Consider the following 22609-nt stretch of genomic DNA (forward strand, 5'->3'; position numbering starts at 1 on the left):
GTCTGGAGTTGTTTGAATTTAAAATTTAAAAAGTGGATTATAAAATCTTAATGAGCTTCTGGTTTTGAGTGACTTCGACTGCCCTGCTTAGAACGAGGCAGGGCCAAAAATATTGAGAAGTTGTCATTTCTAGCTAACTTTCTCTTGTTGTTAGTGTGTTTCTTGCAGTACGTGCGGGTTTATATGCTTATGGGTTTCGTGATATTTTTTTTTTCGCCATAGTTCTTGAATTTCTGTTCTCAGCTTTACGAGAATGTACTCTAGAAAGCACATCCAAAAATGTGAAAGTAATAGGAGCAAATCTTTTCGCTTTAGACCATTACAACGCGGGATGATATCCAGGTTCCAAAAATACTAGTTGAAAGGGTGTGGGGGTGTGTTTGTGTATTCACCAGATAATTCAAATAACGCAACGTTGTCGACTATTGAGTAATCATGAATGGTTCGCGCCTAGTATCGTTCTCTGTAACAAGAAAAGGATTTTCCTTCGGAAAAGGACACGTATATGAATGAAGCCCAAACTTTTAAAGTCCTTTCATGCCTTTGCCTCGAACTATCAATTTTTTATGGCACATAATATAATATAATACACGCCTATCATAAAAAACTTTCTGGTATTCCTATTGATGAAACTGTGACAGCTAGTGTACTATAAAATCCCCAGCTGTTTATTACGGAAATAATTTTCAAATCTGTGTTTGGATATGCGCTTTTAAAGCCTTTCCCATTTTTTGAATATAAAACATATGCATATGTGTTTGTTTAGTGCTCACAGAAAGACCCTCAGACACAAAGGCTTCGGACTTCATTTATCTTACACAGGAGGTTGACTCCAAATATTAAATATTTGTAAAACTTTGAAATCTTTGAGCTGAGCCAACCTTATATACTACCGTTTCTTTAACATGAACAGGAGAAAGATTTAAGAAAGGGATCAGTCGGCAATGTCGGTCGTGGACCCTGTGCAGACCTTGCAGAGGTACACGCCAACCTCACCCTCCTGTACCCCTCTGCTTTCCCCTCTTTTTGCTCTCAATGCCACATATCGTCCAAACTGCAGCTTTCAGGCGAGGTAGCGCTAGCAAAATACAACAAAGCCTGTCTCCCATCTCGCATCAAATTGCCCATTTCTTCTTGAAACTCGAGTTTATGACACATCGAGGAAAACAATGCAACCTGCAGAGGCGATTGCATTGAATCCCTTCTGATCCAAATCTGAGCGGAGATACCCACAGCTGGTTTGCATACAGAAGTATTTTGGAGCTAATTCCCAGATCTCTTCCCCGGCCCCCGAATAGTCCATCCACACCCCCACGATCCCTCTCTCTAAGGGTAAGGATCAGGCCTTAAAGCTACCCAAAGAGAGACAGAGTTCCTTTCACCCTTTCATTCAAGTCCTGGAAATTCAAAGACTAAAGTTAAATCCGGCCATAAAGTTTATTGCTGAGTAATCACACTCTAGTGAGAACAGTCCACTTAAATAAAAAGAATGTGGAAGTAAACATGCAGCTGGGGCCTACCCCACAATGGCAGCCAGCAATATAAGGCAGAGAGGGAGAGAGCAGAGCTATAGGGATATTTACAATCTTCAATAAACCAAGCCCGTATTTCATAATTTGCAGCACTCTAATGACCTGTAGTCTCTTGTATTAATGCTACAAGTTACAGTCAATTGGTTCGCTTAAAAAAAAAAAAAAAAAAACACATTCGCAGGAACATATATATGTATACACACGTACACACCCTTTGTATGCATAAATACACCGGTATTGGATAAACAGATGCATGCGCCCAGCTTTATACAGGCGTATATGTAGATTTGTACAGGCATGCACACGCGCACGATTCAAATATATTTATATTTGTATATTTACACGTAGGAGCTGGAAACATTTACAGCAATGTTCTAAATATGCTCACTCGCAAGACACTACACACTCGCGGATGGACGTATACACATAGCTAAAGCTTTCTGCACGACCCATCGCAGAAAATAGGAATCTTAAGCACTCCAGTGCAGTCCGTGCCATTTTAATACTTGCTCTGATGTGCAACATATTTTGCCAATCCAAAGATTATTACCATATCAGCACGCCTCCACCTCTATCATGCCTACTTAAGACACTGCCCAGATAATATCAAGCCCTATCTATTTTGTTTCCCTTTTTTTAATCGCCTGCAGTAACTAGTCCTTGCTAAACAAAACCTCTCCAAACTTGGAGAGTCTATTGGAGCAAAGGAAGTAATTATCTTCTGCGGTAGTCAAAGTGATTAAAGCTAGGCCCCAAAATCCATCTCTGCCAAAGTCGCTTATTGTGGTTTACTTTGATTTGATCGTTAAAATAGAGCTCTAGCTGCCGCGAGTGAAGGGATGGGGGAATTTGCAGCGCAACCTGTATCATTAGTGGTTGCTCCTGCCTCTCGGGCTCGGTGGGACAGTCCTGAAAGGCTCGAGGCGGAGAGAAAGGGAAAGAGAAAGAGAAAGAGAAAGAGAAAGAGAAAGAGAAAGAGAGAGAGAGAGAGAGAGAGAGAGAGAGAGCGCCTCGGCTCCCAACTGTACAAATAAACTTTAAGGAACTTGTGCACAAAACTTACCTTGACTTGCAAGGAGCCATTTTTCATACAGTACTGAGAACTTGTGGTTTGGATACTTCTGTACCTAAAACTGACAATTTGAATGGCCAGGAGGCACACGTAGCCTGCAAAAGAGTCAAATGAAGTCCAGCGTCAGTGAGATTATATGTTATGTGGTATATAATGTTGGATGTCAACTCCCCAAAACCATAAAACTTACTTTAATGGCACCACGTGACTTTTTATAGCCAGTGAGCCTATCTGTCTGTGCTATGGATGATTTTACGATCTAATTCATAGACAAAACCCTATTCATTTGGCACCCAAATGTCATATAGCCGGAACTGGGGCTTATAAAGTTTACTGTTTTATAACTTTTAAGGGAAGGCATCAATGTAACCAGTCAGTAAATGTGCAAATCTTTAGTTGCTCTTAGAAGCTCAGAAGAGTTAACCATTCAAGCTCTGATGGGGTAAGTAACATTGCGTTTATAGAAAACTAATCGTAGCGAAGAAAACCAAAAAAAATCTGTAAAGGGCGAAAAGTGGGAGCGTGGCTATCGAGTGTTACTAATAGACGCAGAGGGCTCTAACGTGGCTGTCCTGCAAATATACTTAATGAAACCACAGGAGAAAATCTAGAGCGATGCAAACACATCTTGGAGTTAGCAGGGTGTTTTAACAAAGCACATGTTTTTTCAACCATCAGCAAACAACTAACAGTTGATTCACCCACAAAGGGTGTTGATTGTGGTCCTGCAACGCAGCTTTCCACCTAGCCAGAAACCATTAAGGAGGAACTTATGGTCAAACTTTCAATTAAAAATACTGGTATCGGACAAATGCAGCTCTACCACTTGCAACGTGCAGCGTGAGCCAGGTAAAATATTATTACAAACTCTGCACGGGTTAATATTTCTAAGAGGCAAATCAGGAAGCACAACTTCTTGCTTTGCACAAACCAGATCACGAAAACTTTACAATAGAAAGTTTATTTTTTTTGTTGATTTCCAGTCAGTTTTTTTAAAAACAAATACAAAAAAAAAAAAAAAGCTGATCACAGTTTGCTCAAACAGCCAGACTTTGACTATATTTGTAACTTTGTTCACAAAAAAAAACATACATCACAGAAGCTGCGCTTAATAAGAGCCACTTCTAAGAGTTCGTGCAAAGAGTCATATACAAAGGCACAGCAAGGACATACTGCTTGGAATCACAGTTTTCGTCACAGATTCACTATTCACTACACGTAGGACAAGTTCAGTTGATTTCATCATTTCACCTCTACAACAGCATTAATTACACAGGAATTATATAGGTAGTTTGAATAAAAATATTTTTAACAGCTTGGAGCTATACAGACATTAACACTTGACCACACATGCACAGTTAAGCAGGTTGAGTGCAACACATAACATTTGTACTAAACCGGGGGAGGGTTTCTTTCTCTCTCTCTTTTTTCCTTTTTTTTTTTCTTTTTTGTTTTGCTTTTTTTAACAGTTACTTCAAGTAACACATCTCGCTTCATATAAATAAGTTAAAACATCTATTATTTTTTTCAAGACAAAGCCATTCAAGACAAAGAAATGTACGATAAAAGCAGATCTACTTATACACGCGAGAGAATGGTAATAAACAGGCTCATGATTAAAAGATGAATAAGGGCGACAAGAACAGGGTTTCTTCACAGAAGTAACACAAGGAAGTTTTAGAAAGTCAACTTAGTACTGACATGAGACGCAGGGTCAGCTAATACTGCTCAGTACTTTTAATTGATCAAATGCTTAGGGACGGAATGCCCCTCCTGCAGCTGCCATGCTCATACTTTTCAGCTTATTATCCTTTTTCCATTTCATTCTCCTGTTTTGGAACCAGATCTTTATTTGTCTCTCTGAGAGGCAAAGAGCATGTGCTATTTCAATCCTTCTTCTGCGGGTCAGGTATCTATTGAAGTGAAATTCTTTTTCCAGCTCCAAGGTCTGATATCGGGTGTAAGCAGTCCGAGCCCTTTTCCCTTCTGGTCCCCCTATGTTGTCTGGAAGAGAAAAGTACATGATTTAGATTCTCAGCAGCGACTTGGAGCCTTCATGTCTTATTGCAGCTACGAGCCACCAAGACCGTTATTCTCAGCCCTGCTCGGTTTTGTTTCTGGTTTGGATAAATGCTCAACAAGTTTCCCCCTCCAGCCCCTTTCCGAAAAGGCTTGGGGGAGGGGGGCTTTGGTGGTCGTGGGAAGTTTTCGCTCGGATTTTGCTTTCGATTTCCCCCCAAAAGAGAAAACTACTCTTTCATCGAGCGCTTAGGGCTCTCCCCCCCCAACGCCTCCCACAGCTAAGCTGGCGTGGAGGATGCCCGCGACGCTCGCCGGGCTTTCGGGGCTGGGCGAGCGAGGCAGGGGCTTGCAGCCCTTTCCCACGGCCGAGCTGGGGACGGCTCCGGGAGGCGGCGAGCCCCCGGCCGCTCCCCCGGCCGCCAGGGCACGGCAGGTAGCGAGGGCTGGGGGCTGCTCCGCTCCCCCCGCGCCCCTCTTCCCGCTCCCCCGGAGTCCGGGGGGTGCTCGATCCCCTCCCCCCCGGCTTCCCAGCAGTGTAAAGTGCCCTCCTCGCCCTCGGCTATTCTCTTTTTACCACGGCTCGGCAAAAGAAAGGGGGTCGGCAGCGCTGTTCCCACTGGAGGATCCCCCTGGAAGAGCAGAGCCAGGGGCAGCCCCCGCTCTCGGTCCCCCCTCCGGGAAGGCGTCTGCTGCTCCCCCACTCCCTGCGAGCCTGGGGCCGGCGGTGGGAGCCGGGCGGGCTGTGTTCAGGGGGCCGTGCGCTTTGCTTTCGGGGGGGGACTTGCCCAGACAACGGAGCGGGCTTCCCTGAGAGCGGAGTTGTGCGCGGAGGCTGCACGCTTCTCACGCCCTCCTCTCCCCCTCTCCCCGACCTTCCTCGGCGCAGACACCCGGTTTACATTAAAGGCTGCTTTTCCTCCAGAGAAATAAAGAAAGAACAGGGTATTTGCTTTACCATGACTTATGTGCAGTTTTCGCATCCAGGGGTAGATCTGGGGCTGTGAAGGCTGGGCTGTGCTTTGGTCGGTCGGGGCACTTGCCTGCTCGCTGCTTGCTGGAGTGTCTTCCTCAGTCCCAGACGAGGTGCCAACCCCGTCCCTGCTGATGTGCGTGTTGCTGCTGGAATTGGACGAAGTGCTGGTGGAGTTGGCGAGGGAGTTTTTCACCCCGTGGTGACTCTCGCTGACAGGCGAACCGGCCACGGCGGTGCAGGGCAGAGGGTCAGGGGGAGGCGAGTGGGAAGACGTCGCGGGCTGGTTGTACCTGGGCTCTGTCGAGGCAGAGGTGGTGTTGGCCGGGTAACTGCGGGGTCTCTCATTGGCACCAAAGTGGGTGGAAGCAGAGCGCCCGACGCTGAGGTCCATGCCATTGTAGCCGTATCCGTACCTGCCGGAGTGCATGTTGGCGGAGTCCCTGTATTGCTCGCTCACCGAGCTGTGATCTCCATAATTATGTAACTGGTAGTCCGGGCCATTTGGATAGCGACCGCAAAATGAGTTTACAAAATAAGAGCTCATTTGTTTTTTGATATGTGTGCTTGATTTGTGGCTCTTGGTCGTTTTGTGCGTCTATAGCACCCTTGCACAATTTATGATGAATTATGGAAATGACTGGGACATGTACTTGGTTCCCTCCTACGTAGGCACCCAAATATGGGGTACGGCTTCAAATCACGTGCTTTTGTTGTCCAGTCGTAAATCCTGCCTGATGACCTCTAGAGGTAAACTCGTGCACTGGTGGGGGAGCTGGGAGGGCGCGGGCGGCCCGGGGCGCGCCGCCGCCGCGCGTCGCCGCCGCCGCCGCCCGCCCGTCCGCCGGCCTCGAGCGCCACCCGCTGGCGGCGCGGGGCACGGCGGCAGCTCCGCGGGGTCGGCCCGGGGTGACGGCCCCCGACGGCGGCGCGGAGAGGAGCTCTCCGCCGGGGAAGGGAAGGAGCCGCCGGACGGCGCTTCCCCGCCGCCCCCCGGCGCTTCCCCGCCGCCCCCCGGAGCTTCCCCGCCGCCCCCCGGCCGCAGCTCGGCGGGGCTCCGTGCCCCCCGGCCGGGCGAGGCTGGGCTGCGGCACGCACAGATCCTGCGGGGTCCATCGTCGGATGCCGGCCGCGGGCGAGTCCCTGTCGGGGTTCCTATGATCGTCCCCTTTCTCCCCCGCAGCGGGTTTCGAGAGGCGAGCGGGTCCCGCCGGTCGGCGGTGGCAGGTAGCTACGCGGGCTGGACACGGCGTTTTTCCTAGCTAGGGGGGCAAATTCCAGGCGGCTGCACGGTCGCCGAGACTTTTCCTGCCTCCCAGAAAAAATACGAAGCCGGTGGTAGCCATTTTGCATTAGGATTCTCGAGATGTGGCTTTTAAAATGTTTAGAGCGGTAGCCCAAACTGTGCTTCCTTGCAAACAAAAGAGCCTCGATGCGTATACAAGTGGATTTGTACACAGCTTCACACGCACACTCACACACGCACATTATAATAGAGAGGGCTATAACGTATATATTAATCAATATTTTCACTGCGCCTATATTACTTACACAGAACTCGACATGGAACCATGCAGTTACTTTTCCTTAGAGTATCTATTTATTTATTTTTTTTTCAGTGCGAGGAAATGCGAACGTGAATCAAGATACCACAAAAGCGGGGGAGAATATCCCCGAGTTAATACGACAGACACTTTTCTTTTAATTCAAAAGAGGAAGAAAAAAAAAAAAAAAAAAGACGGACCCAAGCCCACAAATCCCCAAGAAACGTAGTCCATAATTCAAAGCCCCTTCAGTGTAGAGCCGAGCTCACCGAAATCTCGGTGTAAGCTCAACAGGAACCACAGAAATTCGCCCGCTTCAAAACCTCTTCCCTCGCTGGTCCTAAAGTTGAACGCCGTGCTCTTACTTTAATACCAGTAGTGCAGATTAAACTCAGTTTAGCGGCATTTAGAAATCTCCCTGCAATTCATTTTTCGCTTTATCTGCAAGCTTATACGCAACTTTTTATACGATTTTTTTAAAAAGGATTTTTCTTCTTTTTTTACTATTTAAATATCTTATACGTGTGTAAAACTTTTTTTTTCTCCCCTACAAATCATAAAATCCCAAACACAGCATAACGAAACAGCCCGCCGTAGCGAGAACTAGTAAAAAGATAAAACCAATATTTTCTAAAATCTCTCGTATTTCTACAATATGCACATTCATAATCACACACACAAAAAAATACTAGCTTATCTGTTCTCACATAGGCACGCCAGGGACACTCACGCACACACACATGCTCACCTCAAATATTTAAAAATCTGGGCCGTGTCTCTAATACTTTAAGCAACACCATCTACGCTTTGGAAAAGTGGCTATGTATATACATGACCGCAGCTCGAAAGCTAGGACTTCTACATATTTTAGAGAAAGTCACAGTTGATTGCAAATGTGTATCTTTTCACCAAGCCTTTTGGGAATTAATAGGCTGTGACAAACCTATAGGATTTTAGTAGCAGAAGGAACACAAGGTAAATAATAATAGTAACAGTAAGCGCTAAGGAAAGGCCTGGTAGCGTTTATTAAACATGGTTCTACTCCCCTGACTTTTCCTCTGTTTCTTCGCTGCTGGGCTGTGTGGAATTTATGAATTTGTTTTCCTTTTTCCATTTCATCCGCCTGTTTTGAAACCATATTTTAATCTGGCGTTCAGTAAGGCAGAGAGCGTTTGCAATCTCAATGCGTCGTCTTCTGGTTAAGTATCTGTTAAAATGAAATTCCTTCTCTAACTCTAGCGTTTGGTATCTGGTGTAAGTTTGCCTCCCTCGTCTCCCATGAGTTCCATATACTGTACCTGTAGAAGTAAAGACAAAACGATCGCATTGGACAGGGCCCAGTGATTTCAGACCAGAAAGAGCGGTTAGTATATTCTGCCTCCTTTCGCAGGCACAATCTCATGGGGGCGGGGGGCTGGGGGGGTGCCCTGGTTTTCTGGAGGCTTTTTTTTTTTTTTTGTCCCTATTTTTTCCTTTTCTCCTGGCTGAACAGCTGTAAAAGCGGACGTGCGTCGTGCTTCTGGGGTAACTGTGATACAAAGCGAGGCTGTAAGGTGGACCTAGGGGAAGCGAGGTAGGTAACACCCTTATAAATCGCCGAGCAGGAGCTGCCCTCTGCATGCAGCCAGCCTGTGCGCACACACGCACACACACACACACGTGTGCGAGCCGGGGAGCTGCACGCATGTGTGCGGGTGGCTGCGGGCATGCATAGATGCGTGTGTTTACACAAACACGCTCTATCGCCGTGGCTATGGCTACGGAGGGTCTGTAATTTAAGTCTCACGATAGACATCAGCTAAAGATCATAGAACAGCCTTTGCCATTTGCTCCGGAATTTATTGCCCTCGACTGCAAAGCAGCATCAGAATGGTCTTGCTGAAAGTTTAACTTTCCAAAAAAGAAAGGCAAGCCACAGTCCAACAAGCGTAAACCCGGGAGGGGGAGAGCGGGGAGCTATTAGCGAGCACTGCAAGGAAACGTGTTAATGGGATGATTCCAAGTAAGTGCCAGCCCGATGCAGTCCCCCCCGTCCCCCCCGTCCCCCCCCCACTTTCCTCTCCGCCAGCACCACTCCTAGACGGAACAGTTCGGTTCTGTGAAGTTCACTTGTAAGGCAGAGAAAATCCGCGGTGCCCTGGCGGTGCGCACACGGCCCCAGAAACGTGCTCCCAATATCCAATCCTTCCACGCTAACGAGCTGGGGGAGGGGGGCGAGGAGGAATGTGCCACAAACACATTGCATCCTCAGCGCAGAGGGCATAGTCCTTACATCGCTCTCTGACAATGAAGAAGCCGAGCTGAAGCTTTGGGGTGGCTTTAGGAGAGGGGGGAAAGCTCTCTGCTCCCTCTCTTGTGTTGTTGCTTTTATTATATATATATTTTTTCCTGCTTCCCAGGGGTCCCGCAGTAACTTTCCCCAGCGGACCCCTGAGCAGGGCTCTGGCCACCGCTCGCAGGGTGCCAGCGTGCCAGGGCTGAAATAACCTGGGAGGGTTTTACGTTACACACTGCCCTGCAGGAGCCATTTCTCTCCAGCAGCCCGGACTCTATCTAAGGGGAAAAAAAAAATAAAAAAAATAACTAAAATCCGGGGGAAAGAAACTTTTCCTGTCCCCCCCCGCGCCCCCCCTCCCCATTGCATTCAATGCCTTACCAGCACAGGAGTTCATCCGCTGCATCCAGGGGTAAACAGGGCTCGTGTACTTCCGGTCGGTGCCTTCGTCATTTACAATTTTGGCTTGCACGCCGCTCGATTTGTACTGCTGCTCGGGAGAAAAGTGCGGGTAGTCCCCGTGTCCCCTCTGCTTGCCACTGCCGGAGGGAGAGGCGCTACTAATTTCCTTGTCCGAATAAAAACAAGAGGCTCCGTACTCATAGGAAGCCCGATTGCAAGCAAGGACGGTGTTGGACTGTTGGTAGAAACAAGGTGAGGTGTAAGTCTTGTCCTGCAGGCTGCTTGCCCCGTACGAAGCCGGAAAATGCCTGAGAGCATCATAGCCCGCCGGGTAAAGGGGGATCTGCCCGAGGAAAGAGTCCTGGCCACTGGGCAGGCTCCCAGGGAAAGTGGGATTCACGAAATAGGAACTCATTTGCTCTCCCCTCGCCCGGCCCGTGATTTGTTGTGTATTAGTACATCTGGCTATAACTATTAGTAGTCATCGAAGTGGTTTGTTTCTGGATGGCCGAGCGCCAAAAGCGACAGCAGAAAATAGGAGCAGCTGACGGCGGGGCGGCCAATGGGAGAGCGAGCGGCGCCCGCTCCCCCGGGGCCGCCGCCACCGCGCCGCGAAGTTACCGGCAAGCCCCGGCCCCGCCGCGCCGCCCCCGGCCCGCGGGGACCGGCCGCGCCCCCGGCCCCGGCGGCGCCGCCCCTCTCCCGGGGAGATGCCCTAAGATCAGCAATAATAATAATAATAATGATAATAATATAGCGAGCCGCAGCGTGCCGTGACGGCGGAGGATGGGGACGCGCCCCCTTGCCCCCGGCGGTTTAATGGGGGGTGGGGTGCGGCCGGTAAAAGTTGGCTACCCCCTCCCGGGAGCCAGGCAGGGTGAGCGAGCCGGCCCCCGGCCCTCGGGAGGAGGGAGGCGGTGATGGATGCTGCGGAGGGAAAGTTTAGAGCACGTGAAAAAGGGGAGCGGGGCTCCCCGCAGCACCGCGCAGCTACGGTTTTTTCGGGGGGGCCTGCCGGTGTTTGAGCCCCCGTGGCCGCCGCTTCTCCCTTCTTCCCACCGCCATGCCACAGCCGCGACCCTCCAGCTTGGAGGCGATTTTCTGCGGCTCCCACCTCAGCCAAGGCTTCCAGCACCAGCTTTTGTGTCGGGGGCTGCACCTCCTGCGTGGGTGAGGTCTCGTGTCTTAATGAACACTCCGGTAATTAACGCCGAGGTTCTGGCTGGGGCAGGAGGCGGCGGCCTTCTGGGGAAGGGGAGTTTTGGTTTGCACCAAGTGCCCGGGAAGGCCCTGAGAAGGGCCGGGCGAGCCCCCGGAGCCCCGCGAGCAGCCCAAATAAACTTCCACGTGTCTGCCTTCCCCAAGCACCCCCCCGCCACAGTGGAGCTGAGTGAATGAAACATTCAAATTCAAAAACGAGCCAGTAGGACTATTCCTAATTAATATAGCTCCGCTAATGAGTCAGCAGAAGCCAATCGGTTTCGTTGTTGCTCCAAATAATTGGATCAAGCGCGGATGTGTGTCTTTAAGAGGGAAAAAATACATGAAACAAGCATTTCCACGTTCATTTTTCAACATGGCAGTTAACCCATAGCGGAAATATAATTCTTGGCCCAGGGCAGGGACAGTAACAGTGCTGATGAAATTCGCTGAGATGCTTTTAATTCAGCCGTAACCCTGCAATTCCTGGGGATATCACGAGGTTGTTCATTGCAAGCTGTGTTTACTCATAATCCGTTCCCATTACAACAGATTGAATAGCCTAATTTTAAACGTGCTCTGGCAGAAAGTGGCATTCGTGCAAGCCCCGTTTCCTAAAGTAGCTTTAAAAGGCGAATTTTGTTGTTGTTGGAGGACTATTTATCTCATTTCCGGGGGCGGATTACGATACCTATAAAACAGTAGTGAGTTAAAACATCTCTCCACAATAGTTTGTATTGTTTGCAGTCTCAGCTGGACTTTCACATTCAGATGTTGATTGCCTCCAATTTTTTTTTTTCTCCAGCTTCCTTAACCTCTTCATCCCGGATAATCCATAAACACACCTGGTAGAATTACATCTCTCTAGCTACAGGCTTTGGGAGGTCATTCGAGCAACGTGTATTTACTGCAAGCCAGCCTTCCCCAGAAAAAAAAAAAAAAAAAAAAAAAAAGTTTTTTGCTCTCGGCAAGCAGAGTTATAAAATGAGGGGAAGGACAGCAAACAAGCACACAACACGGCAAGCACAAAGAGGTTTTAAAACGAGCAGATTTTTGCCAACGTGTGTCAGAACGAAAACGCACCGTGAAAAATCAAGACTTGGGGCAAGCGAAGCCCACCGCCCCTACTTTAAAAAGTTGTGGCCAGACGGCCTTTTGTTTGAATCCATCGCACGGAGACCAAACTAGAAAAATCGCTCAAGGCTTAGTTATATTTACATTTTATAGCATTGCTTACGCACTGATTTATTTCTCTCTCTCTCTCTCTTTTTTTTTTTTTTTTTGACTCTTTCCTTCTGTTTCTCAAGTTCTTGCTCGCATCCAAACCAAACCGCCCAAAGGCCGACCGCGGGCAGCGAAAACATTTCTTCGTTGATCCCATGATATTGTAAGGAATTAAACGTGCACGTTTGCCTGGCTGGGTCGTGTTAGAGTGCTTACAGTGACAGCTAAGCAATCTGCACTGCAATCTCCGCTTCGGTCACATTCATGCGTCCTCTCCGCTCCTCCCCCTACCTCCAGAAAACCCCAAATTACACCGACCCGTTACCCCCGAGCTCTGGCCCTCCCGGACACATTTCGCAGTACTTTTCCTTCCCGGAAAGCCAGCCGGAGCATTTTGCTACCGTCACAAAGTCACACTTTGCCACGGCCACTTATCCCATCCGCCTTTTATTTGTTTGCGGACTTCCCCGCACGGCCAGCGCCTCCTCCGCCAAGCATTTCGCCTTCCTCCCCGCGCCGAAATCCCCGCCAGCAGCTCCAGCCACCCTCGGATGCAGGTGCGGGGGCAGTTACCCTCTTAAGCTTCAAAGCCTCCTTCTCCTCGTATACAAATCCACTTTACAAATCCTTCTCATGCTCGGCAGCGTCCCCAAAAACAACCTTTAACTAATAGCTTCTAATCCAAACAGTTTGGGCAACGCGACCCGCTGTTTAGACTGGAGGGGTATTAGGGAGCTCGCTGGGGGGACTCGGGCTCGTCCTGACCAGCGTGATATTTTGCAGTTGACATACACACCGAGGGAAAAGCGGAGGGGAAGGGGAGGGGGCAGCTGCCGGAATACCCGGGGGTGAGCTCTGATGCTCCCTTAGAGGAGAAGTAGGCCGGATTTTTTTAATCTCCCTCTTTTTAAAAAAAAAAAAAAAAGTTTGATTTTAATTTCAGTCTTTTATTATTTTTTTTATTTTTATTTTTATTTTTTCCCCGTGGGCTCCCGCAGGAGCGCTCCCAGGGCTGCCCTTCCCAGGGGCTGCGGGGGCCGCTCCGCTCCGCGTCCGCCTCCGCCGCTCGGCCACGCCGTGGCAGCACTGAGCACCCGCGGCCCCGCAATAAATAATCCGCCGCTCCCTGCAGCTCCACTCCGGCGGACACCGCAATGCAATGCAAATGCGATGCTTTTAGCAGCCCGGCTGCACAAACAGCGCACATTTCCAGCGCTCCGAGCCGCTCACCCGTGATGGCTGGCACCGAGAGGAAGGGAGCGAGGAGGCGGCGGGGACCCGGGCTCCGTCCCGGGGGTCGTTCCTCGCCCGAGCCCCCCTCCCGAGCCGAGGGGAGAAAGGGAAAAGCTCCGTCTCCGGCGCTGAAATCGGTTTCACCGCCGCCAAACCCGCTCCGCGCAGCCGGGGCGCGCAAAGCTGCCGGGGCGCTGCTCCCACGGCCCCGCCGCAGGGCGCGGGGCTGCTGCAGGCAGCGCCCGGGCTGATAAAGAAAATCAAAGCCACATTCCCCGCTCCAGAAATAACCTGAGGAGACATTGTGCTGATTGGTGTGATTTTTCTTTCCTTCCCCCAACCCCCCCCCCCCCGAAATAATCACAAATAAATTACATCTACAATTCAGCTGCCGCAAATGAACTTTAAGCTAATGCTGCGAAAGACAAATTACTGCTTTTATATTTCTATATTTTTTTTTCATCCTGCGGGGAAAAAAAATATTAAATATCTCCTCGGATTGATATCGTAAACCTGAAAATAAGCTGAATGTCACAGCAACCCCCAGGCAAATGCAAACAGAAATAAACTTCGTGAAAAATCCACGGCTTCCCTATTAAATAATAGCAAGTAGACATTTTATTTAGGCATATTTTTGCATGCACTGGTTAAATCGAAATAAGCTGAGCTGTGGCCACATCTATTTTTGGCCGGTAGCATTTCCATTTGGTTTAATTGCACATGTCTAATATTTAAACGTATTAAACCATGTTTCCCTGCTTACGGTAGTGTCATATACATTTCTCACCTTTTAGGTTCTGGCTCACAGGAGCCCCTGCGACTTTGACAGCTGTCGCTTTGGCTGCACAGGAGACGAATCGCCCTCCTTTTGGTGCCAGAAGAAGCAGGAAATTAGCCAGGTTGCAAGTTGAAAATCTGCCACGCCAGTGCTTTGAATCCAATATGCCACACCTTCCAGCGGGGGAACTGGAAATTGCCATCCCGGATCTGTGTTCTAGGCGGCTGCTTATGCCGAACCTCCGCACACTTTGTTCACTATTGCCTTACAAAGAACAAATGAAATGGGGATTGAAAGCCAGAGAGATCCGAAGCAGGACAGAGCTCAGCAAAAGAATGCGGCTCTATTCTCGCAAGGGAAATTATAAAAAAGTTCATGTTCACGGTTACCATCCACATGACCGACAACGACCAATGGAAAAACCGAACAACTCATAAAGTTGTATTGCAAAGTTGTAAATTTTCATAAACAACAACGGATTTATGGCCTTTTCCTCATCACTAAGAAGAGGCAGGTCTTAGAGAGGCGCCATCTTACCACAGAGGCAGCTCTGGAGTTTTTTAAAAGACCTGGAGTTTGCACTAATTTTATTAAAATTACAATTAGTACGTTGACCAGGAACTGAGTGCAGCAGAAAAAAGGAACTTCCGCGCAAATTATGCTCTCCTTCTACCTGCATTTATCCGGCCGAATAAAGGGACTTTTCGGGCTTTTTTTTTCATTTTTTTTCATTTTTTTCTTTTTTTAATGATTGAAAATATTTGATCCCCTTGGCGTTATGTGGTACATTGAAAAAATTATCTATTTTTAAAGCAGGCTTGTTTTTCCCCTTTTTAATCCCATTCTTATACCCCCCGCATCTAGAAAGCCGCCCGCGCGTACCCGATCATTTACACTTGGAAGTTTCTCATCGCACTTTTTGTTCATTACCAAATATTATTTCACTGTCTACGATTTCGGCGTGGTCACGGGCCGCCTGGGCTGGGATCGCGATTTCAAGAGGGCACTGGAACACGGTGGAAGGAAGCCCTCCCATACAGAAGGCTTTCCGCTTTATTAATCAACTGCTGTGGGGAAAAAAAATCACGAAGTCGAGATAGAGAAATTGACTGATTCCTATCCATTCATCACCTTGGATTTTATTTTTTTTTCATACCGATTACGAAAAAAAAAAAAAAAAGATTCATGTGGTCTAATTTCTTTATTTGTCCATGTAAATTATTTTTATGCTTCCTTCGAACTGTATCCCTAATAAAGTAACACAATTCATTGTCAACAAGCATATTTATTTTCTGTGTAACATAAAACACATTTATCGTGGGAGATACTTGAACACGGTATCACTTCCAAAGAGAGTTCACAGACATTTTTTTTCCACTTCCAATACTTACACGGCATATCCAAATGTTCACAACGAACACATCGAAACACATTGTAACATACAATTTTTTGAATAAACTTTAGCCAAACCTTCGAGACGGATTTATACAGAGTTCTTAACAATACATCATGCTACAAACTTTCCCAATTAATTACATACTTCCCAATTTATGACATGACCTTACAAATGAGCTCCAAGACAAATATAAATGACAAAAAAAAATCGTTCAAATATACAGTATCTGCTATTGTAGGAAAATTCACGGTATTACATATTAGCACATTCGGATAACCAGGACAAACAGGTTTTTTTTAAACGTGGTTACATGGTCATTTAAATTCACTTTTCAAAGAACACTTTCAGCTATATTAAGTAAGATCAGCCTATAATACGAAAACGGCCTTTAACTGAGGCAGCCTAAGGTAGAAGCGAACGGAAGATATTAAACCGCTTTGTACAATATTGGCATGTGTTTGCTTCCTCACTCGGAATAGTAAAGATTTGAGAACAAAGATATATTGCAGCATATGGTTTTCATTTATAATTGCTTTGGAATAAATATATTATTTTAAATTTAAATATATTCAGCCTTTTCGGTACCAAATTCTATACCAAAGCTATTGATGCGTGCTTTTCGAACAATTACACTTACGTTTCTAAAAGCATTTTGCGATTCACATTAGTACGTTATCTTCTTTTGACTACTAAAATACAGTATACTTTCGAAGATAGGTAGGCGGAGCAAGATATATAGGTAGTCTGGAAAATAGGTAGTACAAATCATTGCTGTAGACTGTAGTGGTTTGTGGAACATCTTTTATTCCCTCACTTGCTGTTTAACCTTTTGTTAGTGTAGCTGTTAGTTATGATACTTTTCTAACAATAACAAAATTAAAAAAAAAAAAAAGAAGAAAAAAAAAAAGAAGTGCAGAGCTACTTATTCAAAATTAGGTAGTTTTTCTTAATGTGAGCCTAATGCACTTTTCCCCTTACAATATGATTGGGACTGTTGAGTCAGGTAGTTACTTCGGAAGGTCACGTTTACTTTATGTGCAAGCAGCAGTTCTCCCACTGAAATGTCCCCTGGACAAACCCACCCAAACTTGGGTGAACGAAAAATCAAATGATTGTAAGATGCTCTTAGGAGATACTACCGAAGGGTTCGGCACAGGGCAGGTTTAGGGAGGACGGGAGAGTGGAGAGAGGGCTGGAAAACCAACCCAAGAAACGCTTTAATGTTTGCAAACGCTCGCTTGCAAGATGATTATTAAAGGGAACTGATTTTTTTTTAAATAAAAACAGTGGGTGTCTGGTTGGTTTTTTTTTTTCCTTTAAAGGGAGCTTTTATAACTGTCACGTGCATACATTATAGTAAGAGATTGCTTCCTCGAGTGGGACTCCCTAGTCCTCCTCTTCTTCGTCTTCTTCCACTTTCTCAACAGACGCTGCTGCTGACGTGGGCTCGTTGGGAGCCGGAGTGCTGGAGCTCTCTTCCTTATGCTCCTTCTTCCACTTCATCCTCCGGTTCTGGAACCAGATTTTGATCTGCCTCTCCGTCAGGCAGAGGGCATGGGCGATCTCTATCCTCCGCCGCCGAGTCAGATAGCGATTGAAGTGGAATTCCTTCTCCAGCTCCAGGGTCTGGTAGCGGGTGTAGGTCTGGCGCCCTCGCTTCCTATCTGGACCTGAAAGCAGGCACACAAGTCCAGGAGTTAGGCAGGAAGAGAAGAGGAAAGTTTTCTTTTTTCTCCCCTATTTCTACTTTTTTTTTAATAAAAAAAAAATAAAAAACAAAAACAACAACAAAAAAACAGCAACAACAACAGCAAACCAACCAGCCAACCAACCAAAAATAAAAACCGGCCAAGCGAGAGTGAATAATTCCCTTCTCTCACTTCCACCCCCCCCACACACTTTGCCCTAACAAAGACATTTCAGCTACACGACCTGTCCTACTCAGGCAGAGCAAAAATTAAGTTGCTTGAGACATAGGAAAAGTGGAGAGAAAGCATTCAGGAGAGGAGGTGGGGGAGGAAATTGCTTTTGGGAGGAGGAACTTTCCCCCAGGCGATGTATTTCCCTAAAACCTTCCAGACTTCGGCGTTTCGCAAGGGGAAATAAAAATCTGGAAGGCTGGGCTGTATTTATTTTATTTTAATGTCGGGGGCTCCCTCCACCCCCCACCCCCTACCCCGCCCGGCCCGTAAACAATACATTGCATTTAGCTCCAGAAGAGAGCTCTCGTTTTTCACACACTCTCGCCCCCAGCCTCCCCCCAGCCTCTCCTCCCCCCCACCTCCCCCACCCCCCCGTTTTCCTGTTTAGTCCATTTCTATAGATTCTTATCTCCGTGGAAAGGGCAGGGGGATGAGGGCGGCGTGGCTCAGCAGCGTGGGCCGGCGAAGCCCTCAGCAGTCCGTCCCCCGCTCCTGAGCGCCCCTCTCCCCTCTGCCTCCCCCAGCAAGCGGGAGATTTCCTTGCCCGACTTGGGCAGAGGACGGGGGAGACACTCACCCGAGGGGGCTCGGAGAGCACGCAGCCAACTCTCCACGCTCCTCTAGCAAACAGCGCAAATAAACTCGATGCTAAAATTCCATAGCGAATGGAGTTAAATAAATTTACGAGGCAAGAACCCATTAATTGGGCAATAAAAAGTTTTATGATACTCATTTACATACAATGCCACGGGCTTTCTACGCAATGGCGCCTCGGCTATAATTAAAACCATAAAGGCTGTGCTGACAGTAATTTTGGCGACACGCTTTGCCTAGCTGCCACAGCTCCAGCCCTCTTTCTCCGCTTGCCCCTACCTGAAGACCTCATCCAGGGGTATATCCGGAAATTAGCCTCAGCCTGGTTGTGCAGGTTGCTTTCCTCCGCTTTCTCACAGCTGGGTTTGGTTAGGTCATTGCAGAGGACGGGAATGTTCTGATCAAAAGAGGAACAATGCAGGTTGTAGGCATCAGAGCCCAGGCTGTATCCGGAAGAGAACGGGCTTTGATATATGGTACTGTTCACATTGTACAAGCCGGGCATGGAGGAGGCGAAGGCACCCGCGCCTGGTCCATAGCCGCTTCTCTGGGAGTTGCTTGCAAAGGAGCAAGAAGTAGGCTCTGCATTTTGGAAAAGAGAAGCCCCCGCCGTATATTTGCTAAAAAGCGCATTCACATAATACGAAGAGCTCATAATTTTGACCTGTGATTTGTTGTCCGGCAGGCTTCAGTGTCGGTTTTACGAGGTAGCGTGATATATGATAACATTACCCCCCCAGATTTACACCAAACCCCATTTTCTTTTGGACTGAGCTGCCTCCAGCACGTGACCGGTCATATGACGCCGCCCGCCAATCCCCGCCCGCCTCACAGGTGGTGCCGGCCGCGGCCCGCCGGTGCCCGGCCATGGACGGGGCCGCCGCCGCCCCGCGCCGTCGAGGCGCAGACCCCGGCCCCCCGACGGCCCCCGACGGCCCCCGACGGCCCCGCCGCCGCTCCCGGAACGGGGGAGGGCGCTCGGCTCCCCCCCCGCCCCTCTCCACTGCCGCGGCGAGGGCTTAAGCCATGTGGTCCTCGTTAGACGGGGAGGGGGGATTAAAAATAAGAATAATAAAAAAGCTTTAAAGGAGTTAAAGAGCTCGGTGTTGGTATGACTTAGTCTTATTATCGCTCTGTCGCCCCGCAGAAGGTCCCTAAAATGCTGGGGGGCTGTTGGGGTGTCCTCCCGGTCCCGCCACGCCCGCCGCCGCCGGTCCTGGAGCGACGGGGCAAAGCGGGGAGCCCTCCTCGAGGGATCCCGAGCCTCCCGTCCCCCTTGGGAAACAGCACAGCCCGCCCCCCGGCAGAAAAGTAAAACAACAAAAAAATCGGGGAAAGGGAAAGTATGCAGGGAAGCAACTTTCTGGACGCCTTAAAAGAAAGAAAAAAAAATCCCTTAAAAAAAAAAAAAAAAAAGGAAAAGCAAACTCCCTAAATTAAAGGAATCGCCTGCAAATCGCTTCAGTTCTCAGCTTATTTTTTTTCCTAAATGCCCCCTTTACCTTTCCGTCGTACGCACCTTCCAGTCCTCAGCGAGAGGCGGCAACGTTACGCTCAGACCGCGGGGAACGTTGCTGCTTTTCTAAACACTCGGCTCCCCAACAATGAGAATGGCTCTCCATTGAGGATGCTGCACCGTGCCCTTCCTTTAAACGGATCGTAAAATGAGTTTCCTTCCCTCAGACAGGGAGTCCTGGTAAAGACAGCTTTTACTGCCTGCCTGTATTGCACATCATAAACTGGAAGGAGCACAATGGAATTGCCCCGGAAATTCTCCTTTCAATTATAGTTTGGTGCCCCGTGTACAAAGACTTTCTCACCAGTTAAAATTGTTCTTGGTGATATTTCGCACGGACCCTAAACTTTACGTTTTGTAAACGTGGAAGCCCCTCTCCCCACACACACACACCTCCAGCACGCACCCTTTGGGACTCTTTATGCGCGGTTATTGCAGCCCCATGAATATAGGATACTGACAGAAGCGAGTAAATTCTCTGCGGCGAGGTCCCTGAGATATTGGTGCTTCCGAGTATGCAAATGTGGCGGCTCTATCTAGATATTTGCCAAGTGTTAAGCACGTGAAAAAGCAGTCGTTATTCGCAGGCGCAGGGGGGAATCTGCAGAAAGAGGCTCCTTCGTTCATTTATTCCAATATTAGACAATATCCCTACGGTTGCGAAGCACAAGGGGGGAACACGCCGGCAGAAGAGGCTGCTGGAAAGGAATAAAGGCCCAAGAAGTTAAACGAACGCGAAGCAAACAAGACGACGACTAAGAAGATCAAAGAGCCTGAAGTAGATGACATTAGACCAATAAATTGCTCCTCTGGTGACAACATACCAAGATGCAAGAAGAAAGGAACAGCAAATATAACCAATGTCTAGACTTAAATATTGATAACATAGAACCGAATAGATTAGTCGGGCGAGTGTATTTCGGGGTCTCTGTAAAATTTGCACCTTCATGTGTTTAGCTTTGCGTGCCTGTTTTGTACCGCCGCCTTTTTTAATATTTCACTTGCAGCTTATTTTTTTGCTTTTTTTTTTTCTGCCAACCCGTCAAAAAAAATCTCAAAAAGCCTTCACCGAATAAATCTTAAAAGGAGACTCAAACATCGGTCCCCACCGCCTTATTTACTTCCCCCTCCCTCTGCGTATTGGTCAAACAGCAGCATAACGCTGCCTCTGAAATAGCCCCCGAAATGTCTCATTTTGTCGCCTACAAAACAACGCCGGATCCCCGGCGCCTGAAAATGCACTTTTCATTTGAATGCATTTTTTTATTTCTTTTTTTTCAGTCGAGGAAACAGCGAGCGAGCACAGATTGCAAGGTTTCCGTCACCGCAACATTCTCACACGCTTTAAAAATAATCCTCCAGGCGGGATTCATTGTATTTATTTTTTTTCGTGGGAGAGATGGACTACCTCTCTTTGCATTCTGAGCTTTTCCGGGAAGTAAAAGGTAGTGATAAAACGGTGCTCATAAGTTATAAGCGACCTGGGAGCACTCCACGGTTATGGCTTGTGTGTTAAGCAGTATCTTGATGTGGTTCCTACTAGACAGGATTTTGTTGTTTTGGAATCTGTTCTCGCCGTAATTTATCCACGATTATAATGGAGCACGCTGTGCCAAGTTATTACTTAGTATGACGATGCATAAACACTTTTTAATTTTAATATAATTTTACTGCCCAAGGAAAAAAAAAATTAATCATAGTAAGTTTAACAATGCCATTGTAGGCAAACATTTGATAGGAATGCTCTTATTAGAAAGCAGGGAGTGGCAGTTACTCTTCATCCCTAGAAAGAATTAAATCTTTGAAATAGGGTGGGGAAAAAATAGCACAGTGCTCGCATTCCTTTCCGATGCTGAATTTCGATGTTGAGATATTGGCTTTGATTTAAGGAAATGTAAATAAAACGCAGAGAAAGTAGTTCTCTTACGGGGTACTATGCAGCGATTTATTTACTTGTCTGACTTTAACTTGAAAAATACAACGTTCATACTTCAGACCACATTTTATGCTTCCTTCCCTCCTGCCTCTATTTTCTTTCCAATTACTTTTTCCCCCTCTCTTTTGGCAACCGGCGTCTGAAAATGCACCAGAATTCCCCACTAAATCTCATTCTCGAGACGCGAAAGCCAACAAAAGCAAACGGGAGAAAAACTACGAAAACGACCGGGGGAAATCAAAATAGCAGGGCAGCAGAAGTTAGGAATGACTTTGAGAGACCCGTCAAGTTTGCAGAGCATGACTGCTAGCATCTGTATAATATAATTACAGCGGGTCCCACAGAGCTGAAATTGCTGAGGACGCAAGCGGGGCTTTTTTATTTGGATCAAAGACAGCTGTTGAAAAATTTCACTCGCCGGTAAATAATTTTCAAATTAAAGCTTTGCAGCGCTGCCGCCTCCCCGCACGGCTGCGTCTCCAGGCACGCCGGGCGGGTTTTTCTCGAAACCCCTTCGCCTTGCGACCCTCTCTGCGGGCGAGGCTCCCTCCTCGTCCCCTCTCCTCCTGGGCTGATCGAGGCAGACCCGAGAAGCACCGTGGAGCCGTGATTTTCTTTCCGTCCTGCCCGAACCCTTCAATTCCCCCCAGTTTTCCAATATTTCCTTTCTCACCAGCCCTTCAGGACACCCTGTTGGCAGGCTCAGAGCTTCGCCAGGGAAGGGCGAAGGTTTGAGGACAGGGGAAGATGAGCTGGCACTTGTGTGACAGGGCTCCATCCGGCTCTGTGAATTAGTAGGAAACGCATGGGGGGCTTCGAGAATAATAAACGCAGGATACGGCCGTGGTGCAGAGCAAGTTTTTACCTTTGCTGTTGCTGCACCGAGTGATGCCATCCCACCCGTGCCATAATAAGCGGGGGATAAGGGAGAAAAAAAAAGGGGGGGGGGGGAACGGAGGGGAAAAGAAAGGCAGTTATGGGTTTTAGTGGGGA

General features: G+C 47.9%; 4 protein-coding genes across 8 annotated transcripts in view; all 4 read right to left on the reverse strand.

Moving 5' to 3' along the window:
- The window catches only part of HOXA3 (homeobox A3), a 44220-nt gene extending 29829 nt beyond the window's left edge, over positions 1–14391 (reverse strand). For 2 of the 5 annotated variants that reach the window (XM_040546064.1, XM_040546063.1), the window contains exons 1-2: positions 14262–14299; positions 2596–2699 (exon numbers count right to left, since the gene is read on the reverse strand). The gene's annotated coding sequence lies outside the window, so the exon portion shown is untranslated. Of the gene's footprint in view, positions 1–2595; positions 2700–14261 lie in introns of those variants that run through there. The other 3 variants (XM_040546066.1, XM_040546069.1, XM_040546071.1) reach the window with 3 other exon arrangements.
- HOXA5 (homeobox A5) lies at positions 3564–6382 on the reverse strand. Its single transcript, XM_040546076.1, has 2 exons — positions 5582–6382; positions 3564–4608 (listed from the first exon to the last, which is right to left on the reverse strand). Exons 1-2 carry the CDS (start codon positions 6141–6143, stop codon positions 4358–4360), a joined length of 813 nt encoding a protein of 270 aa, XP_040402010.1. The 5' UTR covers positions 6144–6382; the 3' UTR covers positions 3564–4357.
- On the reverse strand, positions 7178–10436 carry HOXA6 (homeobox A6). Its single transcript, XM_040546078.1, has 2 exons — positions 9797–10436; positions 7178–8438 (listed from the first exon to the last, which is right to left on the reverse strand). The coding sequence occupies exons 1-2, from the start codon at positions 10230–10232 to the stop codon at positions 8179–8181; spliced, it is 696 nt and encodes a 231-aa protein (XP_040402012.1). The 5' UTR covers positions 10233–10436; the 3' UTR covers positions 7178–8178.
- Positions 14392–15517: 1126 nt separating the features above from the next.
- On the reverse strand, positions 15518–18966 carry HOXA7 (homeobox A7). Its single transcript, XM_040546079.1, has 2 exons — positions 18444–18966; positions 15518–17318 (listed from the first exon to the last, which is right to left on the reverse strand). The coding sequence occupies exons 1-2, from the start codon at positions 18817–18819 to the stop codon at positions 17035–17037; spliced, it is 660 nt and encodes a 219-aa protein (XP_040402013.1). The 5' UTR covers positions 18820–18966; the 3' UTR covers positions 15518–17034.
- Between the last annotated feature and the right edge of the window lie 3643 nt (positions 18967–22609).

The sequence above is a fragment of the Cygnus olor genome, chromosome 2, assembly GCF_009769625.2.
Source record: "Cygnus olor isolate bCygOlo1 chromosome 2, bCygOlo1.pri.v2, whole genome shotgun sequence".
NCBI lineage: Eukaryota > Metazoa > Chordata > Aves > Anseriformes > Anatidae > Cygnus > Cygnus olor.

Bases quoted from the DNA above. Each gene is read 5' to 3' on its own strand.
- HOXA5 (XM_040546076.1), bottom strand. From the start codon at position 6,143: ATGAGCTCTTATTTTGTAAACTCATTTTGCGGTCGCTATCCAAATGGC. The intron at 4,609-5,581 runs GTAAAGCAAATA...TTTCTCTTCCAG, and splicing joins AAAACTGCACATAAGTCATG to ACAACATAGGGGGACCAGAA.
- HOXA6 (XM_040546078.1), bottom strand. From the start codon at position 10,232: ATGAGTTCCTATTTCGTGAATCCCACTTTCCCTGGGAGCCTGCCCAGT. The intron at 8,439-9,796 runs GTAAGGCATTGA...TTACTTCTACAG, and splicing joins GCGGATGAACTCCTGTGCTG to GTACAGTATATGGAACTCAT.
- HOXA7 (XM_040546079.1), bottom strand. From the start codon at position 18,819: ATGAGCTCTTCGTATTATGTGAATGCGCTTTTTAGCAAATATACGGCG. The intron at 17,319-18,443 runs GTAGGGGCAAGC...GCCTGCTTTCAG, and splicing joins CCCCTGGATGAGGTCTTCAG to GTCCAGATAGGAAGCGAGGG.